At 37.2% G+C, this 26,244-nt stretch overlaps 1 protein-coding gene across 1 annotated transcript in view; it reads right to left on the reverse strand.

The window, feature by feature from the left end:
• Nucleotides 1-26,244, reverse strand: part of LOC108050592 (CUGBP Elav-like family member 2) — a 121,852-nt gene that overhangs the window by 15,251 nt on the left and 80,357 nt on the right. The window contains 4 exon segments of the mRNA XM_017132349.2: nucleotides 115-412; nucleotides 481-662; nucleotides 18,247-18,295; nucleotides 21,981-22,063. Coding sequence (XP_016987838.2) covers nucleotides 115-412; nucleotides 481-662; nucleotides 18,247-18,295; nucleotides 21,981-22,063 — 612 coding nt within the window.

A 26,244-nucleotide genomic window follows, 5' to 3' on the forward strand; every position in this document is an offset into this window, starting at 1 on the left:
AGACTTAATTAGCATACACACAACCAAATTCGATTTAAATTGTTGTCTGCTAATAGCTAAACCTAGACCCCTGTTGATGATTTTAAGCAATTTATATTTGTACACTATTCTTACCTTGTAGCAGCTGCTGCTGCAGCCCAACCGCTTGTAGTTGCTGCAGCAGTTGGATGGAGGCCGGGGTGATGGCGTCGGCGCCGAGGACCGGCGACGGCTGCTGCGGCGGGTTGGGCAGAATGGGCGTGGTCACGCTGGTGGCAGTTTGGCCCAGCGGGATGTTGATGTTGCTGGCCAGGTTCCATAGGTTGGCCTGAATCTGCTGGATCTTCTTCTGCTCCTTCTCCTTCTGCGTGTCGGCGAACTTGACGACCAGCGGCGATGTGCAGCCCTCCATGATCTTGTTCTGGCTGAGGGTCTTTGGGGATACGAAAATATTCACAGTTTTGGTCAATCGCAAGACTCTGCTTTCCATTCGGTACTCACCACTTTAATGGCCGAGATGGCGGCGTGTTTGGTGGCGAATGTCACGAAGGCACAACCCTTGCTCTGCCCGTTCTGGTCCCGAAGGACGGTGCACTCCTCGATGGCTCCGTGGACCTCAAATAGTTTACGAACGTCGTTCTCGTTCAGCTTCTTGTTTAGCATTCCCACAAAAAGTTTTCTTTCTGCAAATGAAAAAGAAAAAAATGTAATTGTTCATATTAAAAGATAGATGTGGGAAGATTTATAACTAGGTGTCAGTATGCCAAACCATAGAATTTCACTCAATTTAATTATTTAATTGGTTATTTGTGATATTATAGATTATCACATAAAAATCAATACATAAGTGTACAATTTTGAAGATTGTTATTCAGCGCTAGAGTGACCAAAAATATTCATATCAATACTTCAGATCAGCATAATAGTTTTCCATTTAGTTTTGATAAAAATGTATATTAAATTAAGATAAATCTAAGCCAATTCAAACGAAGACCTTGGCCTTGGTAAATTAATCGTTGCGTGAAACGCTGGCGGAAGCCTCAACCACATCGGCGAGTGTAACCCAACCCAATGCCGGACGGCCTCGCCTTGGTTGAGAGCTCTGTGTTTTGGCATTGAAAAGTGCCACACTCAAGTGGGTTAGGGCCAGGTTTGAACTGGTCCGGCCTGGTCGAATCCGATAGAATGAGGCTTTATGGGCGAGTCTGTGTGCTCAGCCAGGCTTAGTTAATTCCAGCATTTGGCAATGCTCAATTAATTTTACATAAATTAAAACTCTCGCTCCCTGCGAAACTGGTCTGGACTCGATAACTAATTGGCAGGCATTTAACATTTCGCCAAATATTTGCACTTTCCATGAAAAAGGGCTCTAAGTGTGGAGGAGAGGCGTTTGAGGAGGAAAATGGGCAACTAATTTATTTGCACAAGCACGCAAAATGCGCACTGCACAAATTAATTGTTATCGAATGTGCAATTGGCTGAGAATGTTTTTCCAGAAGGGTGAGGGGGTGGTGTGATTTGATGTGGTTGTTTGTGCGGGCGGATTGGTTCGGTTGGTTGGGCTTTCTATCTTTTAACTAAACTAAATTGCAAATCAATTGGCTTAAATATATTTAAAGTGCTGACGATTACTGGAAGCGGATTAAATTTGTATGACTCGGCAAAAATAAATAAATACGGCAAATTTAATTTCCATTTGCAGGATTTTTTGTCCGCAACTGTTTATAACACTTTAAAGATTTTCATAAATATTTCAATTTATTTTTTCATATAAATATTTGTATTCAAAGTGAAATTGAATTAGGCCCAAAAACTTAATTAAGGAAAATTCGAATTTTATTCCCTTTTTATTTTTATTTGAAAAGTCATGGAATAATGAAAATTTCTGTGCTATTGCAAATATAAGTCAGATATAATGGAATTAAACGTATTTTAATTCCTTAATGTTATTGATGCGACACAGTATTGAATAAGTATTTTATTGAAATCTTTATTCTGCAGTTGTGGGCTTACTGAACCATATTAGCGTAATATTTTATTAAACAAACTTTCAGGTTAACCCTGTTTCCTCCCAAAAGAGCCAAATTAGTGTTTGCTAATTTTAACTGTGCTGGCAGAAAACTACGGGCAACCGAAAAATCGTATTAAATTTCTTTGTAATAAATTATTATTTTATCGCTCCAATAAACGGCGAATTTTTAGTCAATGCAAATTATGTTTTATAGTCGGCAATTTGCCAGAGCAGAAATTTCAAGCGCCCACCGCTGCCCCTTGAAAATCTGTTTTTGGAAATCAATTAAAATTATAATTAAGCTGCTTATGGGGTGGAAATTGATTTTTAGTAGCCATTCTGGTCATTGACTTTGCTGCGCTGATGTCGGGTATTTAAAAATATTATTCGAGACTTATTATTATGGGGGTTTTTATAGTCAGGAGTAACCGCAAGACGTGTTGAAATTCAGTTTAATGGCTGGGAATTCTAATGCCTCGGGTTTTCCCCCATTTTGGTCTGCCACTTGCCACATTTCGAGGCATCATCGTGCTGCAATGCGGCTCCATCCTTCTACTCGATGGAGCATCCTCCTGCTGCCTCTCTATCGCCCCCAATTCAATTGCCATTCCGAGTGCTGATGCTGCATCATCATCATCATTATTATCATCTTCCCCAAGCGTTATCAAATGCAAAGCCCCACACACACACACACACACTATAATTATGGAGAAGGAGGAGAAGCACTTGCACCATTATTATTATTATGATTATCGCAAACTGCAAGTGCAACTGCAGCAGCGACATCGACTAACTGCACTTGAGCTATATTATCATAATCCTAGCAGAAATTGCGCGCAGTCAGCAGCAGCGTACCCAGTGGAAAAGGAATTTTAAAATTCATTGAATTCGATGCTTGGCGGTGGCGGAATGCCAATACCCTGGCAAAACATCCACCCCCACATCGATTCCATAATTTAAGTTGCTCTTCCCGAAAAAAGTAAACAAACTCAGCGCGACGGTGACCTCATTAGTTTCTATCAGCCGCAAATTCAAAGCTTTTCCTATCCCCATCGACGGATTAAATTGAAGGACGATAAAGAATATTTTAGGTTTTATTTATATAATAAAAAAAATTTCATTCTGTATTGCATTTTTAAAGGGATTTAAGATAAAGCATTTTTAAGAATATTTATCGTTAAATTTCTAATGGTACCCTGTTACCCCAGCTCAAATATATAAAAAGCTCTCTCAAAGAGAAGAAATTATAGTTATTTTACACAGAATACGATTATACCTTTCCAATTCGGCCAATTTGTTTCTACGATACTCTAGAGTCCAATACTGCACTCAGGAGAGAATTATTCCTTTAATATTTTTACCTGGATATCAACCCTCGCAAATCTTAAGCTGCATTCAATTTAAACTTAAACTCCACCACTAAGACAGCGAGAAAACTTTACCTTTAAGTCTCGCGCCAGCGAAATTGCTTTAGTTTTAAATTATTAATATGTCGGACCAAAGAGCCTGGCTCGTAGTTATAGCGCTCTTTCCCCCGTAGCCAACCCAAAAGGGGGGAAATGGACGAGTCAGTGAGCCGGCTTCGGGGTAATGCAACTAATCTGCTTCTAGTGGCGCACATTAAGTGTTGCCACGCTTTCGACTTTAATTTGAAAACATAAAGCAGAAGAGAAGGGGGGCGGCGGAGGCCAGGGTAACGGATAAAGTGCGGGCCACTTCTGCAACCTTCATCCATACACACATTTAGCCTGGACTTTATTTTTCCTTGCTCCAGCGCTGGCCATTTTTGCATGCAACTCAACTTAACCGAGCGACCACTCGAACCCCAACCCCAAGCCTAAACCTGAGCCAGAGAACTACGACCAGATTCAGGAACCCCGAACTCCGAACCCCGAACCCAAAACCGAAACCAAATGCAGGGCGAACGAGCCATGACATCGGCGTTCTGAACGCTTCTTTCCCACTCCTAATTCGCGCCCCCTTTTTATTTGGATTCTGCATGTAATGAGTGGGTTATGCTAAGTATTTAATAAATATTGACTATAGAAATACCTATTAAATATTGTCAGCCAATGATATTGTGGATTGTCCTTAAAAAAGTACTGTAAGACCAATTAAAAGTAAGTAAATTCATTTACAAAGTGGTACAAAAATAAACAACTAAAAAGTCCATATTATTAAAAAGGATTTAAGAAGGTTCGTATAAAAGAAAATAATTTTTTTAAGACCGGAATTTTGTTTCATTAAAATAATCCTAATGCTATTACGATTCTACAAATAAAGGATTACTTAACATCTTGAGCTGCATGAGGTCATGAATTTTTATTAAAGACCCCCGTATAGAAGATACCCAAAACTTTTTATATGGATTCTTGCAATTGTCTTTTAAATTAATATAGTTCTAATAAGTCAGTACATTTTTTTGGATACAAATCGTCACCGGGTTCATCATTCCCCAAATATAAATCCAAAAATAGCAGCCGCGCAACGCTCATAAAAACGGGTCATATTTGCCGCCATTCCGGCCGAGAGGGTGTGTGTTAGTGTGCCGGTGCATCCTTCAGTCAAACTACCCCCTAGTACCCCACCTCCCACCACCCCACCCATGGAGCCCACCTCCCCCCTTGGCAACCCGCACTCTTGGCTTAGCTTATTTGTGTCACAAATATGAGCAAACGCGTACGCAATGCCACGGCTGGATGGACTTGCCCTGCTTGGCTAGCACCACTCCTCTCCTCCCAACTGCCCACTTACCAGCCCCACCCCTTTGGCTTCCCCCCTCCTGTACACTCCCCTACACACCTAAGCACTCCTCACCTGGCTGCTTTTCCCACTTTGCATGCATCGCTGCGTGTTTGGCATATTTAACAAATTTTCACAAAAATAATGTAACTCTCCATGCTGAACTCGCGTTGTTGTTTTCCCCCATGTTGTTGTTGTTGTGGCTGCGGTTATACGCACACAGTGAAAAACGGGGGGTTGTTGGTGGGTGGGGGTTAAAAGTGAGTGGCAAAATCTAATCAAGCGCTGCGGCGATGGTCGCACACCAGCATCAAATCGCACACATACAGGCCACTCGCAGATACACACGCACACACCGACATATGGACAAGCCACAAAAGGGGGCAAATCGCCAAGTAAAACCAATTTTAACTTATTGATTAAAATATCAAAAAGTTTAATAAACAGTTGGAAATAATAGATACCTTACAATTGTTTTAAATCAATCTGAAGGTGAAAAAATTATAAAATAAAACGTGTTGATAATTAATTTGTATTTGTAAAATGTATGTTTTGGTATTGAACATGCTTATGTAGCGCTGTTAAGCAGCGTCCATTTTAACCACAATCCGCGAAACTATGTAAAGACCAGGTTTTGGGTGGTATATGTCTATCAGATTTTCAAACTCAAAGAACTATTGCAAAAGTTATTGAAAAAAATTAAATTACATGTTAAAAAAAAATGTTATTTTGTATTTTGTCTCCAGAAAAGAATTTTATGATACTATAATAATGATTTTGCAGATATTTAAATCTGTACATAAAATACTTTAATCTCTTTGTGTATATTTAATCTTCACCAAGCCATCGAAACTCTCACTTTTGCGAAGTTGAGATGGTGCGCTGGTTTTTTCTTAATACTTATGGCATTTCAGCTATATATATCACTTTTCCACCAACCTAATGAAATTTACCTTTCGCCAATTCCAACACAATTCTAATGCATTATTAAATTTAATTTCGAGCTTGCCGAGGAGAGTTGCCAACAAAATTATGGCAAATACTTTTCCTCTTGTATAAAATTTAAATTTTAATCGGCAGCAGAAGAAGGGCAAAAAATTGTTCTGGGATTGTGTTCCTTCTAGAATTCAGGAAACTTATATTTTTGTGCCCTTTAAAGAGCACAAAAAATTCTTATATATTGCAATATATATTTTACTAGATTCAAAGATCTTAGATTTGTCTTTCCTTTTAGACTTTGCTAGCCTTCCTTTTATTTTGCTCCTTCTATTCCTGCGAATGCTTCCCTTCCCCCCTCTATTCCCTTTCTTAGGAATACCATTTTTATTTTCTGTATATTTTTTTGGGAATGCATAAACGAAATTTACATTTTAATTGCATTGAAATTGTGTTGCTTTGTGCTTAATCTATTTTCTTTTCGTTTTCCCTTCGCACAAAAAATATTGAATATCAAGTGGAGCTGCGGCGAAGTTGTATCAGCGAAGGGATAACAAGGATTATGCATATATATCAAAAATAATTGCAGCAAAAATTGAACTTTTACGTATAAATTTCCATTAAGAAGCGGCGCCCGAAAGAAATAAATTATAACACCCCTCAATAATAAAATGGAGGCGAAGACGAAACCAATTTCCACAAACTTGCCTCATTTATCAATTCGGTCCCCACGATGGACAATAGTTCGTACAGGTTAATAAATCGATATGACATGAAAGCCACAAAATGTCCCTGCAACAACAGCAAACCAATAAAATGAGCCACAAAAAAAAAGAGAACACCGAAGGAGAACTACCAGGGAAACATAAATTTTCATGTCGAGGCAATAAAAAGGACATGTTTTTGCAGCATACATGAACAGATATCCCAACATATCCCCTCCTCTCACAACAACAACATAATCAAGAGCATAACAATAAGGCAAGAAAGTAGGAGCGAAAGAGATGGCCATTGCTGGGAAATTATTTGCATTTTTACACATTTTGAGGGTCAAGCAAAGGACACGAAGGACATACACAAAAGAGTGTTATAGAGAGAAAGGGGAAATATGAATGGATGTCCATTATAGGGGTGTATGTGGGGTCAAAACTTTTGATTTGAACAATGAGTGTGCGAGTGTGTGTAACTGTGATAATGGGTTTCTGTGTCGAAGAACTTTCAACTTCCTTTATTGTATTTTATGGTTCTCCCCCATTTTTTTGGGTTACACTTCCTTTTTATTATGCTTTTCCAAAAGGATGTGTGGATAAAGAGTGAAGAGAGGGAAAGTGAAAGTAAGTAGTTCCAGTTTGATTATGATAATAACACATCTGCATAAAAAGGGAAGAAGGGTTCGGTTTTATGGCCCAACTGAAACCATTTTTATCAATATTATATTGAAAATATGCAAATGCTTTATGCGCCTAAAAATAAATAAGGACATGGACCAAATCAGACGAGATAAGCGTAAAACAATCGGATTCGTTGCGGATGAATTCAGCATAAACAAATATATTTGATTTGGATTTGTTTACTTTGAAAGAAGAAAGAATCTAAAATGAATGGTTACATTTATGGTGGCTTATATTAAAATTTAAGATCCAACCAAACAGTATACATTCTTAAAAGTTATCCAGCGTTATGTCACTTTGCAGCTATTTTAAGCATTGTGGGCAACACAAAATTTGTAAGCCACATTCCCCTTTCGAGTTTCCCCCCAGCATGCTGCTAAGTGTCACTCAGTTAGACAGTCAGTCAGTCAGATAGTCGGTCATTCCCTTAGTTCGTTCTGCAATCATTCAGTCAGTCCGTCAGATTGTCACTCAAACGAACAACTGCCAGCCAGGCAGCAAAAGAAGCTCTGGGAATGCATTTGCATCTTGTGTGCGAATTCCCTGCCTCTGAGATATACCACCAGAAGATCTCCCTCTACTCGGCCATGGATCCATCTTCTCCAGCTTTTCTCGCCTTCCTGTTTGGCCCAAACAAAGTGCGAAGTATTTCCCTAAAAACCAATTCATTTGCATAGAATGGCAACTAGTCTGGGAAAATAGAGCAGGGTGTTATTTGTGTGCAGCTATGGAATGGAAACTGAAACTCGACTGGCTCTCAGATTAGAGAATGCCATGGCTGGGCCATCAGACTCTAAATGGAGGCCAGGCCAAATCTTCCTAGTTACTATACACTTGAAAAAAACTAAGGGTCTTAATATTAATATATCTATTTATCATTTCTTCTATTGTATCTAAATCAACATCAGTAAACCACAAAACAGCTATTTTTGAGAACTTCAGTATTTGCGATTATATTTTCTGTACTTGTAAAAGACTTTAGTACAAAACGACCTCACAAAAATGAAATCCCTTTTTTTTTTGTGTGTTTACTTTACGTGTCAACTAACTTTAACTGCACATTTCCTTCAATAATTTTTTTTTTCAATAGTTTAAAAACCAAAAACAACGTAAATAAAAATCAGTTTCCGGACATATTTTTAAAATAAAATTTATCTGGGTTCATTGTAAATGAAAATGATGAATTAAGCTAATTTCAATTACAAATTCTTTAAAGTGCAAGTTGCGAATGAGGGTTGAGCTGCATCTATGTGGGTAAATGGCACACGCTGTATCCCTCTGAATGTGAAAATGCATTAGGCTGCAACAACAACAATGACAGGGAAGGGATGCACGCAAAAAAAAATATTATTATGCGGGTCCGGTAGTCTGGGAAATGCCCACATCGCGCCCATAGGCAATGTGGCTTTTGTGGCCGGGATCACAGGACCAACTACCGAACCAGAATCGCAGTAGCTGCTGCTGCTGCACATTTTTGGGTCAAAGCAATTAAAGGTTATAAATTCCTCCCCTTCTCTTACTCACTTTGTGTGCGAAAAATTACGTTTTTTTTTTGTGTAATATTTTTTGTTATATTTTCTATACGCTCCTTTCTGTGGCCCAGTCACGTTCACGTTGTGGCCATGGCCTCTCTGGTAGTTTATTCAACGTTTAATTTAGCAGAAAATTAAAGAGCAGTTAAAATTTGCATGGCAATTTGGCCAGCAGAGATTTATGGAGTAACAACTGATGGTGATAGGGGCCAGGTCAAGTGTTAAGGGTCTTTAGAAAGGATAGGCCAACACATTGATGTGCAGTTGGGACGTAATTTAATAAGACAAGAATTTTATAAAATATTTTAAAGAGTCATTAGTATAGAAAATATATAGGTAGAGAAAAAAAATTAACAATATTAAGCGCCTTATTAATTTTCCCTTTCTTCTCTTTTCACACTTTGCCAACATTACCATTACCCATCTTAACGCAGACGCAACTGAAATTTTACCCAACCCACGCATTGAAAATAAAGTGTAAAATATAAATATTCACTTTTCTCATATCGAGAAATGCAAGGACAATGTCCTTTTTGATGGGACATTCTGACATCGACTGCTTGGTAGAGTGTATTAAGCGGGAAAAGTGTCACGCCGGCAACACGTGTATGTCATGGAAAAATTATTGTTAAATATACAGAGAAAAAGTTTCTGTGCGTTAATAATGTCGAAGTCAAGTGTAAACTTGTGGCCGACTGATGAGTGCGAGGGCGGAAGGGGCGGGGCACGCCTGGGTTGGACACATCCAGGTGATAAAGACCCAAAAAAAAAAAGGTTTTAAACATGTTTACCAGATGTTGTTCTTTTTTTTGCTTCGCTTGTGGTTTGGCATCAACAGATAATAAAATGAAGAGCGGAAATTGCGTGCGGAAAGGTTGAAAAATTAAAAGAGGAGGAGTCAAAGAGTTCTGCGTCTGTTGCCGGAAAATTTTTCAGGCAATTTACTTTAATGTTTTAAGCAAAAAATAAATCTAGCGAAAGTTTGACAAGCTAGTTATAAGCAGATGATATAAGGTTGTATAGCTCAACTCTTGTCCTTGTGGAGAAAATAGTCTTGATATTATTAACATTAAATACTGACATTTTAGATTTGTGAACAGAAAACAATATTTCTGTTATTATATTTTTAAATTCGATGCTTTTTAAAAACAAATAAGTTTAAACAAAAAAAAAATGTTGCTTTGCACATTAATTCAAAGCACTGTTATTCAGGATAAAGAAAACATGGCTGTACTATTTATACTATTTGTTCAGATTAAATTTCCTATCCGCAGATACAAATTCTTAACAATCCTCTCACATTTCGTATTTATTTTGGCAACAATTAAGAGACGACTTTTTGGGTCATGGGCAATTTGCTTAATGACGATTTCTTGGCAATTTTATGTCGGTTCCTTCCTCAATCTCAATCCAGCGGCGAATGACAACCAGGACGGAGCGCGCGTCGTCCAATAAATTGCCTTAATTACCCAATTTTAAAAGCCAGGGAAAGGAAACACCAGGAGAGAGGTATATACATCGTAATGTGAATGTAAGGCAATTTGGTCAGCTGACGACTCCTGGCAACTCCTGCGACAAGGTAGATAACACTCAGCATCAACAGACCATCAATAAGAGAGTGGCCCACAGGGCGGATGAGTGGGTGGCGAGGTTGGTAGGTCGCAAAGGACAGGGACGAGTGAGCAAATACTGACCTCGAAAGCCAGAGATGTCATTGGGGGACACAGAAAAAACTACCAATTGGGGAAGTTTATTTTAAGACATACGTAAGTAGTTGCCTTTTTTATGACGGATTTAGTATTTGACAAATCAAATAAAGACATCGTTCAAAGTATAAAAATTTTTAATATTTTGAATGAGATCTTAATAATTCTTCAAAAATCTTTCCATGCGAATCAAGATAATAATCTTGTATGTGTAAAATGCATTTGTCCTATGCGATTACAAAAGAACAAGTTTCTAATGCCATTTAATTTTTAAAAGAAATGAATTCATATTGGTACAAAACAATACTACAAATCAAAGATTTGCTATTGGTAGAGCCAAAAAAGTTCGACTGAATTGGTGTTTGGCAAATGTTTCTCACAATGTTCCAATTTCCATGTTTGGGTATAACGTTAATTAACTTCGACAGAATCACGATCTCATCTCTAGCCAGATTTCGAACTTTCCTGGAGCAACGTGAGGAGAAGTCGGGGGAAAAGTGTGGGGGATGCCGAGTGGAATCTGAGAGGGACGGCAACTCCTACCTGGCACCGCATACGGTGATGGATGCGACGATGGCAGCCAATATGCTGAATTTATTGGCGGATAGGATTTATGCGTGGCGCGGTGCGTTGTCGAGGTGTATCCTGCTGCTGCTGCTCCTTCTGCAAATGATGTTAAAGCTGCTGCTGCTGCTGCTGCTGCTGCCGCCGCTCCTCCTGGTGATAATGATAATGCTGATGATGATGTTCCCGGGGCAAAGGACAATGCGGCTGCAACGTCGCTGTTATTGGATAAATTCTCAATTACTGAGGATAATTGACTGTTGCTGCTGCCGCCGATGAAGGCAACATTCTCAGCTGTTGGCTCAGATGTTCGCGATGTTGTTGCTGTTGCTGCGGCTGTATTTCCCTCACAGCATCCGCATTCGCATTCGTCGCCGCATCCGCATCCGTTGGCTCCTTTTTGGCTATTTACGAAACCGATTGCAGTTGAATTATTTATCATGTCAGATGATGATGAGATGACGACGACGTTGGCGAGCGGAGGGGAGAGAATTCTTGAAAATATTTCACACTTACACTCAGGCTCACACAGATACTCGACACGCACACAAACACAGACACACACACACACATACAGAGAGAGAGCAGAGAGCGTTAAAAACAGAACAAGAATCGAGAGGCGAGCGAAGTGGAAAATTCAATAAGCAAATATAATAAATATTAAACACGAATATATTCAACTCAATTATCAGCCAGTTAACACTTCTTCCCATACGCTGTTTATTTATTTAAGAATTTTATTATGAATATCTCGAGGAACACGCAACGTTTTTTGGTGATTACTGCTTTTTGCTTTTTAGCCACGCACAATTAAAATATTATTTAATTTTACTTTGATATGGGATTTCTTTTTTGTTTCAGAGTGTCTTTAATAAAACGTTTAACGTATAACAATCAGAAGTATGAAGACACACATGGTTTTAAGATAATATTTTCCGATTCAGTTTGCCATAAAACAATGAACAACAATTAAATTGTAAGTTTCTCTTGGAGATTTCGCACTTTTAGAGTGTGTTTTCAGAGTTTTCTTTTAGATAACTGCTGGCATCGAAAGTTCTTCCCTGTGATTGCAATTAATGCGTTCTGCCATTTGGCTTCTCCTTTTATATGTGCCTTTCTTTAATCGCTTCTAAATATAGTTTTGCAATGTATCAGTAAAAAATGGTCGAACACAAAGAATTCGATTGTCGCTTGCGCTCGCCCGATTTTATTTTGGATCACTTCAGTTCGAAACGATTCAACGCGCCGCGAATTATTTTAGACATGCGACATTTACATTGGGAAAATTGGAAGGAGGGGTTGATGGATTGCCTCAATAAAGGGTGATTCAGTACACTTCAATGTGAACTTACATATATTAACTTAATAAAGATCTTGCAGCACTATTTTATAATATTTTTAAATGATTAATTGATATTCCAAAACTAACGATAGTTCAATATTTTCAAAAACAGACGTGATAAAAAAAATCCTTTTTCGAAAGTAATAATTAAAACCACATTTTTAAAAATCACCAAAGACTTACATCCATTAATTTTGTGTTTTCCTTGAAACCCTGTTGATTTGTAAACTTATAAGGTGACACCCTATAGGTAGAATTATTTGATATTCTCTGTTACTCCACTTTTACAGCCTGCCCATCGCCGATAAGTTTCGCAGTGATTTAAATAAATTCTTTTGTGCAAAGGTTTACTCTCTATTTACTTTTGATTTTTATTTGTCGACGGCGCGTATTGGCAAAACTCGATCCACTAAAAATAAATTGACATCAATCAGGAGCCGAGGAAAAAGGAAAAGTCATCAGAACCAGACGATGGCGATGGCAACTAATTAAGCAACGTCACACATGCGACGTCCATTAATGAAAGCGAACAAAACTGGACAGAACGGAGGAGACGGAAGGGATTCACTTTGAATTTAAATACCAAACAATGGGCACAATTAAAAGAGCAAAATAAAATCGCTAAAATTGGAATTTTAGCACGTACGCGAGGTGGGAAAATAAATCAAGTTGATTTTGTCGGCGACCGCTCCTTCGATTCGAACTGATTGACGTTGGAAATGCAACTAACCTGCGTTCGAGATCTAGACCCTAAACTTACTTATCGCATATTAGATCTAATTTCATCTCATGCGAAGATGATTCTCGGCTGGAAAAACTTGATTAACAACTTTGGTGCGTTGTGAAATTGTTGGCTTTGAGTTTAGCTCTTTTAAGTGACTTTTAATGTTGGTTTAGCTTAGTTTACTTTTTATTCTCATTCACATTTGATGAATGTGTATATATTCTTTGCTCTTTCGCATCTACCCGATGCCCACTGTAGTTTTTGTTACTGCAGTACCTGATGCTAATGAGTTAATTAACACGTTTTGCTCTGGCATTCTGTTGTTTACAAAAAAATTAGCTTAGAGAACCATAGAGACGCACACGCATTATGACTTTGGTGGAAAAATGTTCGGAATTGGATACATATAGAACATTTTAATTTGTATAGTAAATATTAAAAAAAAATACGTTTTTAAATATTTTATAAGGAAAAAATCGTGGTTACAGACAGCTTCAAGATAAAATCCAAGTATACCAATTTAAATTAAATTGACAATTTACTTCAAGAATAAAATTTAAATTTCTGGGTTTTTTTTTTACTTTGTAAATGGTTTGTCGATTTAGTTTTGTGAATTAGTTAATGCTCAAGTTGTATGTTATACTCATACAAAACGCATCGAGTTTTATTTTCATCTGAGTTTTATATTTTTGACTAAATATTTGACTTTAAATCTTATTTCTTTAAATAAAGAACCGCTTAAAACCGTAATTAGCTATACAAGTGCACTATGGTAAACATTTAATGACAATGTTTGAAGTTTGTACAATGACAAAACACCGTAAAAAATCGATATTTTTCATACCTAGGAATTTGTGGTGAATGAAATTTCTTTAGCACACCGATGTAACTAGTTTACAATGGGAAAAATTTTCACTTTTTTACACAACAACGACGGTTCCTTCTCACTTACTGATATGATCTACACATATAGTGTTTGTATTCAACTTTCACCTTCTTGTTGACTCATTGATTTCCACACCAGCCAAAGAATGAAAAATGCAAATACAATACGTAATTTGTTCAAGGTTCGTTCGTACACCCCGGACAAAAGTTTTTGCCGTAATTTCTTGGCACATTTTGCATTTCAGCGCCACAGAATGAAGACTTATATATGTGTGCTATCCTTGACTTGCCATATATTACGGCTAATTTGAATTTTTATCATGTTTACAAGCAAACAATACGTGCATCATCATCATCATAGCAGAATGAAGGAGCCGCCATCGTTGTTTTTTTCCGTAGCTGTTGTTGACGCCGGGGAAAACCTCGCACAACATTTGCATATCGATTTCATATGCAGTGAGGAAAAATTCATATGTTCCCGCGTCTTTTCCACAACAATAACAACAGAACCCACCATCATTCCCTGCTTCGGGTTTTCAACTCTCAAGCAAATGCAATCGTGTTTTTGTGCTGCTCCAAAATTGTATGGAAAAAATATGAGCATGTTTATTTCTCAGTTGCTCTCACTTTTGTTCCTTCACCGTGAAGATATATATAAATTGTCAAGAAAAGTGATGAGTATGTTTGTATGATTATTTTGAAAATATTTTTCGTATTATTATTAAGGCCCGTTGTATCATTCTCATTAACATAACTGGTTTATAACGGGCTAACAATATATAAGGTCATCATAGTTATATCGATTTTTAAAATTTATATTATTCATATTATGAATTGCCCTTTTTAAAAACGAAGGGAAAGATACACTTCGGTGAACTAAACAACCATTTTTCCCCTTTCCATTTTGGTTCATTTAGTTGCAACCGAAAAAAAGGGAAAATGTGGATTATTTGAGAATTTAATATAACCCCTGGTAGCTTCCCTTCCCTTCATCACTTTTTCGCATAATCCTTCAGAACTTGACATTGTCCCGCGAGTCGTTGCCGCCCTTTTTCCATATTTTCCCGCTTCTTCTCGTTGTCTGTTTGAAGTTTGCTTGCATGTAAATTGCTCTGATTACCACGTTGCAGTTTTTCTCACCTTCCCCTTTTTCCATTTTTGCTTACTCATTTGATTTGCTTGCACATTTTGCTGTTGTCTTGTTTCTCACCCTTTTTTTACTTAACCTAATGCAAATCGCTGTTATTATGCACTTCTTTGCCCTTAGACAATATTCTGCTTGTTTTCCCTCCTTTCCTTGTTCCTTGAGATATTTATGTCCTTCAGAGTTTTTCTTCTTTTCCGTTGAGGGTTTTCAGCCCAGGGTCAGAGAGGAAAAGCTCCGGAGTCACAAAGTGTCATAAAATTTGAATGCAATTTTTCTTTTCTCTTTGCTTCAATTTAAGTGGAAATGAGAAGTCATTTGTTCGTTATTTATGGTAAAGGAGGATTTTAAAGAAAGTAATTTTTGTGGGTTGAGTTTTTTTGTGTGAGTTGCAATCGTTGATTGAATTTGTGATGAAAGATCAAAGGTAAACAAATCGTTACGGATAAATTCGTTTGATTGTTTGACTCTGCTTAATCTAGAAAATTAAATTTGACTTGAGAAGCTCTTTTGAGGAAAACTTGAGGTTTGAACATCTGTGCAAATTTTAAATTAAAGTTCTTTATGGTTTTGGACTGCTTTTAAAAATATTAAATTAAAGCCAAGTCATTAAAAAAATTCTATAAAATAATAATTAATTTCAAAAACCAATTTAAAGGTATTTAATTTAAAAAACCAAAAATTTGATTCTGTAAATTGGAATTATTATTATTTTGACATATTAATATATTAGTATTTCTTTAAACAGTATTCATAAAACCAATAAATATTCCGTGCTATTTCTTTCAAGGCGGCTGCTTCGATTCCCACGCAAGTTTAAGCCTTTTACTAAAACACTATGTATATAAATTACAGTAGAATATCATTAGCAATAGCAAAAGAGAAGAAGAAGGTTGTCCTCTTTATCGATATCCGCCTGCCAAAAAATATGCAACACTTTTGCGAAACAACTTTTGCAAAAGGAACAATTTGAGTATGGAAAGAAAAGCAGCGTGAGCCAAGCAGGAAACAGAACTCGACGACTCACTCAAGCATTTTATTAAATTGCCACCTTCCGTTTGTTGTTTCGTTGAGACGACGACTGTCTTTTCTATGTTTTCTCTTTGGATTTCTAGGCTGTGACTACCTCCAGTTTCCCCCTTTTATTCAACCCTGGCGGTAAACCAGAAAAAAACAAAACATGGAAAAAATATTTCTGCCATCTTTTTCTATTATATCGCTTCCGCTGTGGGACCCAGCCAAACTTTTTTGTCAGTTGTTTTCGCTTTGGTATTTTTTTTAAATTTTGTTGCTGTCTTTTCGAGGTTAAAGTGCCAAATCACGAAACATGCTACATTTCTCTCTGTCTAGTTTGGAATATTGAATCGAATTGCAATTTCGTTGTTTGCCAGGGCATCGTTGCCTGTCTATAATGCGGCAAATGTTGGATGGTGTCCAACTTGAATTTGCATCGAATTTGTTTTAGGCGCAATGCGGGCGGCCGCTACCAAAGGGCTTATCTGAAATTGAAAAGCCCCCACGGAAGGCTTTGGCCCGAAATGGGGTTTTCCAAGCAGCTAAATAAGCTAAACATTCCACAAAAATTAACTAGTTTTCCTTGGCCGTAAGTAAAGTTGACTACTTGGTATATAAGACTAACCGACATAAAATAATACTGAAATGAAAGTAGGGTTGACGAATTCATTGCGGCCTTTCGGTAATTTCTAAGATTTATACAACCAAATTATTATTAACTTATTTGCTTTAAACTTGTTTTTACATTAGCAACTTTTTCTGAATTGAAACATAGTGAAATAAAGTTATTTCCCATTATACTTTTCTCTGCAGTGAAAAACTATCATGTTCCTCAACACCACCATTAAAAGTACTTATCCATCATCAACTACAAAAAAAAAACACAGAAAAATTTAGTTAAGCACACACAGAGAGGGAAAAAGTGCCAAAAATTATTAAGCATACGCCATGTTGTACAAGCGTAATTACACACAGTGCTGAAAAAGCGGATGGTGGGAGGTTTTGAGAGGAGATTGGCTGCCATGAAGACTCGCAATGCCAGCGAAACTTTTTTTGCACTCAGTTTTCATTTTTTGTTACAACTTGTTAACAATAAACGCCGCTAGAGGTCCCCCAATTAAAAATGGCATTCTCTTCAGTGTTCTCTCCCTTCTGCCCTTTCTGCTCGTGGGGGGTAAAAGTCAACATTTTTGTGGTCACTTAAGCAGATTAATATCATGGGTGTAATTAAAAGAAGCAGCCCCTAAAGTGTGGGCGGGTTAAAGCTTCCTGTCTGAAATTAACATAAATTAAAATATGTTCACCAACTTTTCTTTCAGCTTTTTGAAAACATTTTTTTTTATGCTGAACATTTTTTGCTGGCTCACATAATTGATGGTTTTTAATTAACTACCAAGTGACCGACAGCTGACAACGAACTTTGAAACAAAGGGACGGCGAAGCAAACTGTACGAATAAAAGTTCAATGAAAAATCCGTAAAATGTTGGAAAAATTTCGTTCGCACCCTACCTCGCCATTTCCATGTATTTCGCAACTTTCCTTTTTCCCCGATTTTCATCGTTCGTGCGTTGACCATTGCCAATAAAAACTGTCAAATTCTACTGGCCGCTTTTAGGCTGACCGCGTTTTTCGCACGCAATTTCCACTGCCACCAAAATTCTGATCGGTTACTGTCTATCTCTGTGATTCCCTGACTGTCTCATTCACTTCATATGCCGTTGCATTTCGCTTAAAGATTCATTCCGTCAATGAAGGTGAAGTGATTTAAAATCATTTAGTTCGATGTTTAATATGTTTTAGTTGCGGATAACAATATCAAAAATAGGTGTTTATTAAAACATATGAAAAGGAAACTTATAATCGTATCCTTTTCAACCACAAAATAGGTTACCAATAAATATATTTTAAATTTAAAAACACATTTTTAATAAATTATCCATCAGAAAAAAGCAATTTACTCAAAATAAAAAAAATAAATTTCGGAAATCAATTTCCAGAATACTTCTGATATCCTTTTAGCCGATGCATTTCGCAACCGTAAGCCTCAATTTGTGTTTCGTTTTCGATACAGCATCGCACACATATTTCTCACGCCTCGTTGGTCACTTTGTGCCGAGTTTTGTTGGTTTGTTGGCGGTGGAAATATTTTGGCCTGGCATACTTTTAGTCACCCACATACACACCGCATTGTGGTACATAGCTTTCTATTTCTACTTTTATTTTTTGTTGGATAAATTTGTGTTTTGCGTGAATGTGAAAAGGTATAAAAACTTACCATTGCGATTCTCGCTATCGGCGGGTTTCATTTGAATGGGATGGTACATCTAAAATGAGAAAAAAAGAAATGCAAATATAGTTAAAATGAAATCGAAAAATTATTTGTTTTGGAGAAAATGGGTAAAACAACACAAGGATAGCAACAATTTATAAATTCTATAAAAGTTAACGTTGAATTTTTGAACTCAAATTTATCTATTTAATAGATATTACATTTTATTTGATGTTTATTATCATGTAGTTTTGGATAAGAAAAACTAAAGCTAAAATTTAAAAAATTATTATAATAAATGTATAAGAAAACTCTATTTAGACTACATTTACAAACAATATAAGTTTTCCTTTGAAGCTTTTCTAATATTTTTTCTAGACCAAAAAACTTGTATTCATAGCACAAAAGTCTAATCCATTTCTTAATCCTGCCATTTTCTCTCGTTAAAATCAAATCCGTTTCCGGACCGTGTTAATCACATTTGAAATATTAGAGCGCAATATGCTCCGTGGTTCCGGCCGTAAGAGAGAAGACCGCGATTAATTTACAGAGCTTAGGGCCAAAATGCAGTCGCCAAAAATGGCGACAAGGGACTGCAGTCCACGAGGGTGGATGGTAAAACGAGGAAATCGGGTAACAAACCCCATCTCCCGTTCCACTTAAGCTGCATAATGAATGGAATGCAGGCAAAGGCAAAAAGGAGCCTCGCAGGACACGGAACAAAGCCTCCGCCTAAATCCTTGACAAAAGCCAAACACATTTATTCAGCGGTCGCTAAAAAGGACACGGGTGGTGGCAAAATGCGAAAAAGGGGGAAATTTCGCCGCTATGTGCAAAAATCCTAAAATATGCGTTAGACTTTGCAGCGTGTTTTAAATGTAATTTTTCGCGCACACACACACCTCACAACGTCTTCTAATTAAAACAAGCTTAAAGCTCGCCCCTGTCCCCAGCCACGCCCCCTTCCGCATTCAAAGAGGCCGCGAAACGGGCACGAGGTCATGCTGCATTTCATAGCTAGAGATGGGAGCGTTGGTAAAGGGCAATCGTGTTTCGGGAAAAACATGGTACCGATTTGAGCAGATTGAACCACAAAAATTAAAAATATAATGAACTTTTTCTTTAATTTGAAGATCTATTTAAAATTGTATTTCAAGAGGTTGTAAGTTTAGCGACAATTGCAACCAAGCACCCTACCAACTTTTATTAACTCCTCACGCGTGTCACGTGTTCAGCTCTGCGTGAAACTACTGCTTGGCTAATGGCGCGTGATTTATTGGCAAAACGGGCAGCGAACAAACGACGACAGTCTACGCTAGAAGGCAATGTCCTTGTACTTCCCTTTGGCGGTGTGCCCTTTCCCTTCTTCCTTTTCACCCACCACTTTTCCTAGCCCCTAGTCTTTTCTGGCCGTAAATAATACACGCAACGCGACTGGTTACAAATTGCAGTCCAAGTCAACCTGTTTCTCCTCCGCTTCCTTGCCTTTCTCATTTTGCCAATTTATTTATATGCAGGAAGTAGCAATTACCAGTCAAACACAGGCGGCATTCACGCCCCCACAAGGAAAAGGAGCTCCGAAGGTGGAAGTCCTTTCCTCACTTTGTCAACCAGCTCTCATGGTTGGCTTTTCCCTGCCTCCACGTAATTGGTTGAAATACCGCCGACGTCTGTTTTCTATTGGGGCAATTATCGGCCGGTCTGCACTTAATCAGCAAAAAGTGACTCGTGAATTGCAGCCCTCCGATATGTTATCGATAAAGAAAGGTAGTAAAACTAAATCGATTGGAAAAAGAAAAAATCATAGCAAATGAAAAATTTAAGATTTATTTATAGTTCTTGCTCTGCTTACACAAATTATTTTTAAATAATATGTGAAAGTTATTTTAATGTGCACTTTCCTAATCTAAGTTATAACCCACATTAAAGATTTAAAAATGCTAATAGAAAAGGAATTGATAATATTCCTTGCCATCATCATGAATTTCAAAAAGCTTTTCCCCATTTCGATAACAATCGCAAATTGTGCAAGAAAATTACAAGCTAACGTCAAAGCCTGTCAGTGGAACTGCCAAAAGCAGGAACAACAACGATGGGAATCAAATGCAGCACGCACATGTCCCGTTATCCGCCCCTTTACCCGTCATCGCACCAAAACGTTCCATAGCAATTTTCTAAAATAAATATCGCAGCTGCAGCCACGAAGCAACATGCAAATTATGTCAGTTCCTCTTTTTCAAAGCCGATAACGTGATGACATAAGCATTGTCCCTAGAAAGCTTTCCCGCATTTCCCCCGACCCTTTTTTTTGGAGCTAACACATGGCTTTCAAATAATAATAATATTCAATGCTTATTTGATGGCGCTACACAAAAAAAAGGGTAGAACAAAAAAACAAAAAATTGGGAACCGAAAAATAAAAAGCAACATTGCCAAATGTCGCTCGCTTTTGCTGACGTTTCTCGCTATCTTCTGACCTCTCCCCGTGCCACCCATTCTACTATCTTTTTCCCTTTGCACTTGTGCTGACAACTTTTCCAGGACTTTGCTTGCTTTTCCGCTTTTCAGCTGCTGCTTCTGCTCCAAAGTGCAAATTGACATTTTTGTGCCTGCGGTTTGCTCTCTTCCCGCCAGAAATAATATGTATAATGATCGACCACATGAACATCCTTGCTATCTTAATAGTTTGCTAAAACACAGGCAGGCAATGGGTTTTTCAACATTTATTTTATTGTTTTGATGTTTTTGTCGGTTTAATTTTATATTCGGATATCCTGTTTATACATTACGAAGTTATCTACAACTACATCATACCCTTTCAAAAGTGGGAAAAAGAATTCTGAAAAAAATTTTGGCGCGTGTCTTGTGCTAACAATTTTCACTTTTTTTTTGTTTTCTTTCCTTATTTTTAAGCTGCCACAGGACACAGGGCTAAACTTTTAAAATTACTTGCATTTTATAGGGAAATGTACGATGCGAAAAAAAATATATTGGAAAATAGAGGAGAAGGAATTTCACGTTCCACGATTTTTTGTCGACCCTTTACAAAAACATTTCCCCTTGCGATGCATTTTATTTTAGTCCCGCGTTCTGCCTTTTTTGTGCGGTGTCATGGCTCTGTCAGTCCAAACGCCAGTCAATCTGTCAGTCAGCGAGTCAGTTAGCCATAATGAAGGAGGCGAGCGGAATCACGACGATGATGCTGCCGCGCCAGCCCGCACCTCCTGGCTGTTGTCCTGTCAGGCGGATGATAGCGTTTCATGATAAGTTTATAGAGTTTTTCCTTGTTTGTGTCGGATCAGCGAAATTTCCAATTAAAGGCTAAGATAGTCGTGTCTTTTTCACTTCTTATTGGTTATTCCCATTTAGGCTCAAGGATTGTGTCATTGCATTATGTGGGTATCCTTGGGATATCTGAAGACTTTTTTCCATCTATTGATCAATCAATGGATTGACCATTCCCTGGATAGTTAGTAATATCTATTTAGAATCGAATGACTATCGATTCAAAAATAGTATACATACAATATGATATTCTATTATTTAAAATTAACGCAATAAAAATAATCAATAATAATTTTAATATCGTATTCAATTTTTGAATGCAATTCCGTAATTAAAAATCTTATTTTATAAATTATTAAGGGTTTATTGGTGGATGGATAAAGCTTAAATTAACCTTTAACGGAGTTAAGAGGGTTGAGCTTGATAAAATCATTACACAAATCAAAATTTCTTACCCCATTCAGCGTCTTAACATTATGCAAAGCATCCTGGGCTTTCAAGGCGGCGCGTCTCGTATAAAACGTCACAAAACAGCAACCTGGAAAATAAAGGAAGAAGCATAAGATTAGCATGGGGGTTAAATTGGAGTTTATTTTCGAGCAAGCGTCGAAAAAGGTGGCACTGGGAAATTATGAAAATTATTATTATTAGCAGAGGTGGGCAAGGAAAATTCCGAAATGGAAAACGTGTGAAAAGGAAGTAAGCCATGGGCGTGGCCGGGGGGGAGTAAGAAATGTGGCAACAACATGACAGCCTGGCACTAAATTAAACATTATGGCCCCAACAAATGTGTCGCGTTTGAGAATCGAGTGGAAGTTTCCGGTGACGGAGTGTGCCCAAGAAAGGGGTTGAACCCGACTTTTGGGCGGTAAAAGGGCGGCCAAGGTATTTGAATTTATGAGGGTTTGAGTCGAAGGCAAGTGTGGCGAGCATATTAAGTGATACTTAAAGTCCAACATTAACGTGAAAATGCTTCCTCCGCCATCGTATATATTCCGGATAAGTTTTACATTTAGGTGGGATATAAAAAGCATTTAAATCTAATTATTTGTAATTTATTAGTTCGTGTATGCCTAATACATAAAACTGTATTTTGCAAACATTTTTATGGTTTATACAAAGCCAATGACAAAATTAAAAAATACAAACACAAATAGAGAGCATATTTGTACATTTAAATCATTCAATAAACAAAACCCAAAAAATACTCAGAGGTAGATTTATTTATTTTTAAAACATTTAAAAAACATTGACGCACAATATAATTTTTGGCTTTATGTTACATTGTTATGGAAATAATTTAGAGACATTTTAAATATCACTTTAAATTCTACCTCAAAAAATGTTATCTACCTTTTATTTTTTTCTATTTGTTGATGACATTCCATTTCCATTTCACCAAAATAATTTTTGTAGGTTCTTTTTTGTATGTGGCCGAAATTCCCTTTCTTTTTGTGCCAAATCTGTGGCCAAGTTACACACACTCACACAATCCCATCCAGAGCTTTGGTTAAATCCATTTCCGGCTCCTGCACACACATATCTACACTTTTCACTGCCTCCCATTTCCCACATTCGCCTTTTTCACCATTTTCCCCATTTCCCTCCCTAATTTAGGGCCTACCTCAACCTCAGGGGCAGCGGTGTGTGATGGCAGCGATGGTTACAACAAAACTTAATACGGCAATGCAATAGTTGCATAATGCAATTACCCACCAGCGTATCGACGGCATTTAGTGGTGGCCATTTTGGTTGGTCGCCCTCAGCCGGTTGGAAAGTGGGCGTGGCACCCGGTCCAATCCCACCCCACTTAGCCCACACAGGTAATTCAATCTGTCGCAGTTTTTTGCCATGTCACCACCAACATTTTTCTGCATTTTTCACATATTTGCAAATATTTTCATTTCTCGTTTCGGGTTTTTCTTTTTCTGCCGTTAAATATCCGGCAAAGAGTGGTTAGACGTAGTCGTCGCCACATCCGACGTGTGAGTGAATTATGGGATCTGCAGGTTTTTGCCATTTGCAAAATATCTTAAAGTGCAAACATTTAAATTGGGAAAAAATTAAGGAAGAATAGTTAGACAATTTTGGATAACTACAGGAAAAAAATTCTATCATGAAAGTTTTTTTTGTTTTGGATCTTAAAACTTTATTTTACAAGGATAGGTATTATTCTTTAATACTGAAAATGCACCCTTGAACCACAACCCAACATTATTTTCAAAAAATCAGAAAAGTTACGTTTATATAATAAGCAAAAAATTCATTTATTTTTAGAACATTAAAACAATTTGTAACTTCTTTTTAACTTCCTTCTTTTTCCTTCGTAATTTCAATTTGTTTCTTAAAATAAAAAATTTGTTCAACAATAATTGCTTTAACTTGTTTATGAATCATATATGAAGTAATTTAAATATCATTCTAAAATATTAACCTTAGTATATAATGAAATGTAAGCTAAATAAAAGAACCGTTAAACATTCTGTTATTAATCAAATTTTAAATTACATTGTAATTTGATATAAAGTACAAAGAAAGATTTCATCCAGAACCAAACACCTCTTCTTTTATTATTGTTCCATCATTAAGTATCTTGTTTCACTTAAAACCAAAGAAAGCAGAGAGAAAATGTAGAATTAAACTTCACTTCAATTTCAATTCGCAAGCGCAGATTAAATATCACTTAAAATTAAACTACCGTTAAATGTAACAAATGAAAGAAAATCGAAACCGTTTGGAATGCAATAAAACATAGTCGACGAACGAGGATTCTTGGATGGGGGGGGGGTTTGGGCCATAGATAAGAAAAGCAATCGAACGATAACGGAAAAGGAGGCACCGAAACTGCAACAAAACAACGCAGAAAAGGAAGAAAATCTCACACAATTCCCATTATGTGCATGTCAACTGCAGTTAGAATCAAACCCAAGACACACACAACCAAATAGAACAAAGCGATAAAAAACAAGTATGGCAAAAAGGGAAAAATAAAGAAAACGCCAAGGAAAATCGGAGGAAAAGCAGCAGGAATAAAGCTGAATACGACACCCAGTCACGTTTTTGTACAAAAATAACTTAATCCCGGCAAGTGGGAGGAAGATGAAATCGAGAGCCGCCAGACAAGACGTGCCAAAGTCCGGCAAAAAGGATACACACGTATATATAGCCCAGCATATAAATCCACCCACTCGCCCATAAAGTACAAACCCTTGGACACACGTTTGTGGACGAGGCGAGCAACGAAACGAATTAATCGAAGTTAAATAAATCAATGTCCTAATACATTGCCACCCTCAGATTTACTGACTTCGACCAAAAGCACATGAAGTAAACGAAACCAAAATGCAGCACAGGATCAAGGATGCAACTAAAACAAACCCATGTCATTATACATTTTGCAATGAAGGTAAGTTACGATTGGCCTTTCTTAACTTAAAAAAAAAATCAAAAACCTGAAATGTGACAAATGTTTAGCAATGCTTCTATGGCAACTAAAAGTCATGAACCAGTTCCAAATTCACAAACTGCGTGAAATTTACTCACTCCCTCCTGCCTGCATTTGAAATTGAAATTCGCCTTTTCCGTTTGCGCGGAGGAAACGCAAGGGGTGCGGAATAAAATTAAGTGAAATTTTATGCATTTTTCACGCTCAGTGCAGCAGCTAAATAAAAATGTCAAGAGCACAAAGTTCCTGGGAGAAGGCGAAAAAAAAAATGAATCGGCCGATGAAGGCGTTAGATAAGTGCGTTACTTTTCCTTTTTTCCGGGGAGACATTGGACAGCTGGTCTTAGAGTAAGGAAAAGCATTTCAAAATAAAGTTCTCAAGGCAACCAAAAGATAAGGAAAACGGGGACGAGGCAACAAGCGCCCAAAAGAAATCTGCTAACTGACCAAGCTTCCCCCTTAACTCCGCCCCAAGGAACCCCACTTAACCCCGATTTCTAACTCACTCTCTGTGTGAATTATATTATTTTCTTTTTTGTTTGCGGGTGGATTTCTCATCTGCTTTTCTCAGTTTCTACTGTTCTGGTTTGGTCAGCGAGTTAGTTTTTTATAAGGCGGCGGTCATAAATCACAGGCTCGACTAAAAAAGTATGCGTTGGGGTGCGATGGGCGTGGCTGTTTTAATGGGGAAATGTGACATATGGTCTTGTTTTGGGTGGAGTGAATTCACAATTGAATATGGCTAGAGTTATTTATCTGAAGTAGCTTAAGGGTATAAAAGCAATCACTATTAAGATAATCAAAGGGATTAACAGGACAAATTGTTTTAAAGTTATTTACTTTCATTATTTTTAAAAACAAAGCCAAAAAGGTTTTGGTTCATTATTTAAAATGTCGATATTTGTTTTAAGTATTTATATTATCACTATAAATACTGTATAACAAATAACGTATATCTCATTTATAAAGTGGCTAAATGTTTTATTACATATAATCATTTGAAAATCGCTTATTGGATTTTAAAGATTTTAATTAATTAATGGTATTTTCATCATCTCTTTAACTCTTTCTATTCACTTTTTAAAGCACTCAACGGAAGTCCACTTTCTTTTAAGTTCAAATTAAATTGTTCACATTAATGACATTTCTCCGGAATAAATCCGAACAGTATCATAGTTGGCTGCGTTTCGTTGGCCACAAAAGCCGCGTAAAACTTGAAAATGGCAAACCAGAAAGCCCACAAACCATTTTACAGGTTACCCCCTTCCCTTCAC

The sequence above is a fragment of the Drosophila rhopaloa genome, unplaced genomic scaffold (genome assembly GCF_018152115.1).
Source record: "Drosophila rhopaloa isolate 14029-0021.01 unplaced genomic scaffold, ASM1815211v1 contig_2, whole genome shotgun sequence".
Taxonomy (NCBI): domain Eukaryota; kingdom Metazoa; phylum Arthropoda; class Insecta; order Diptera; family Drosophilidae; genus Drosophila; species Drosophila rhopaloa.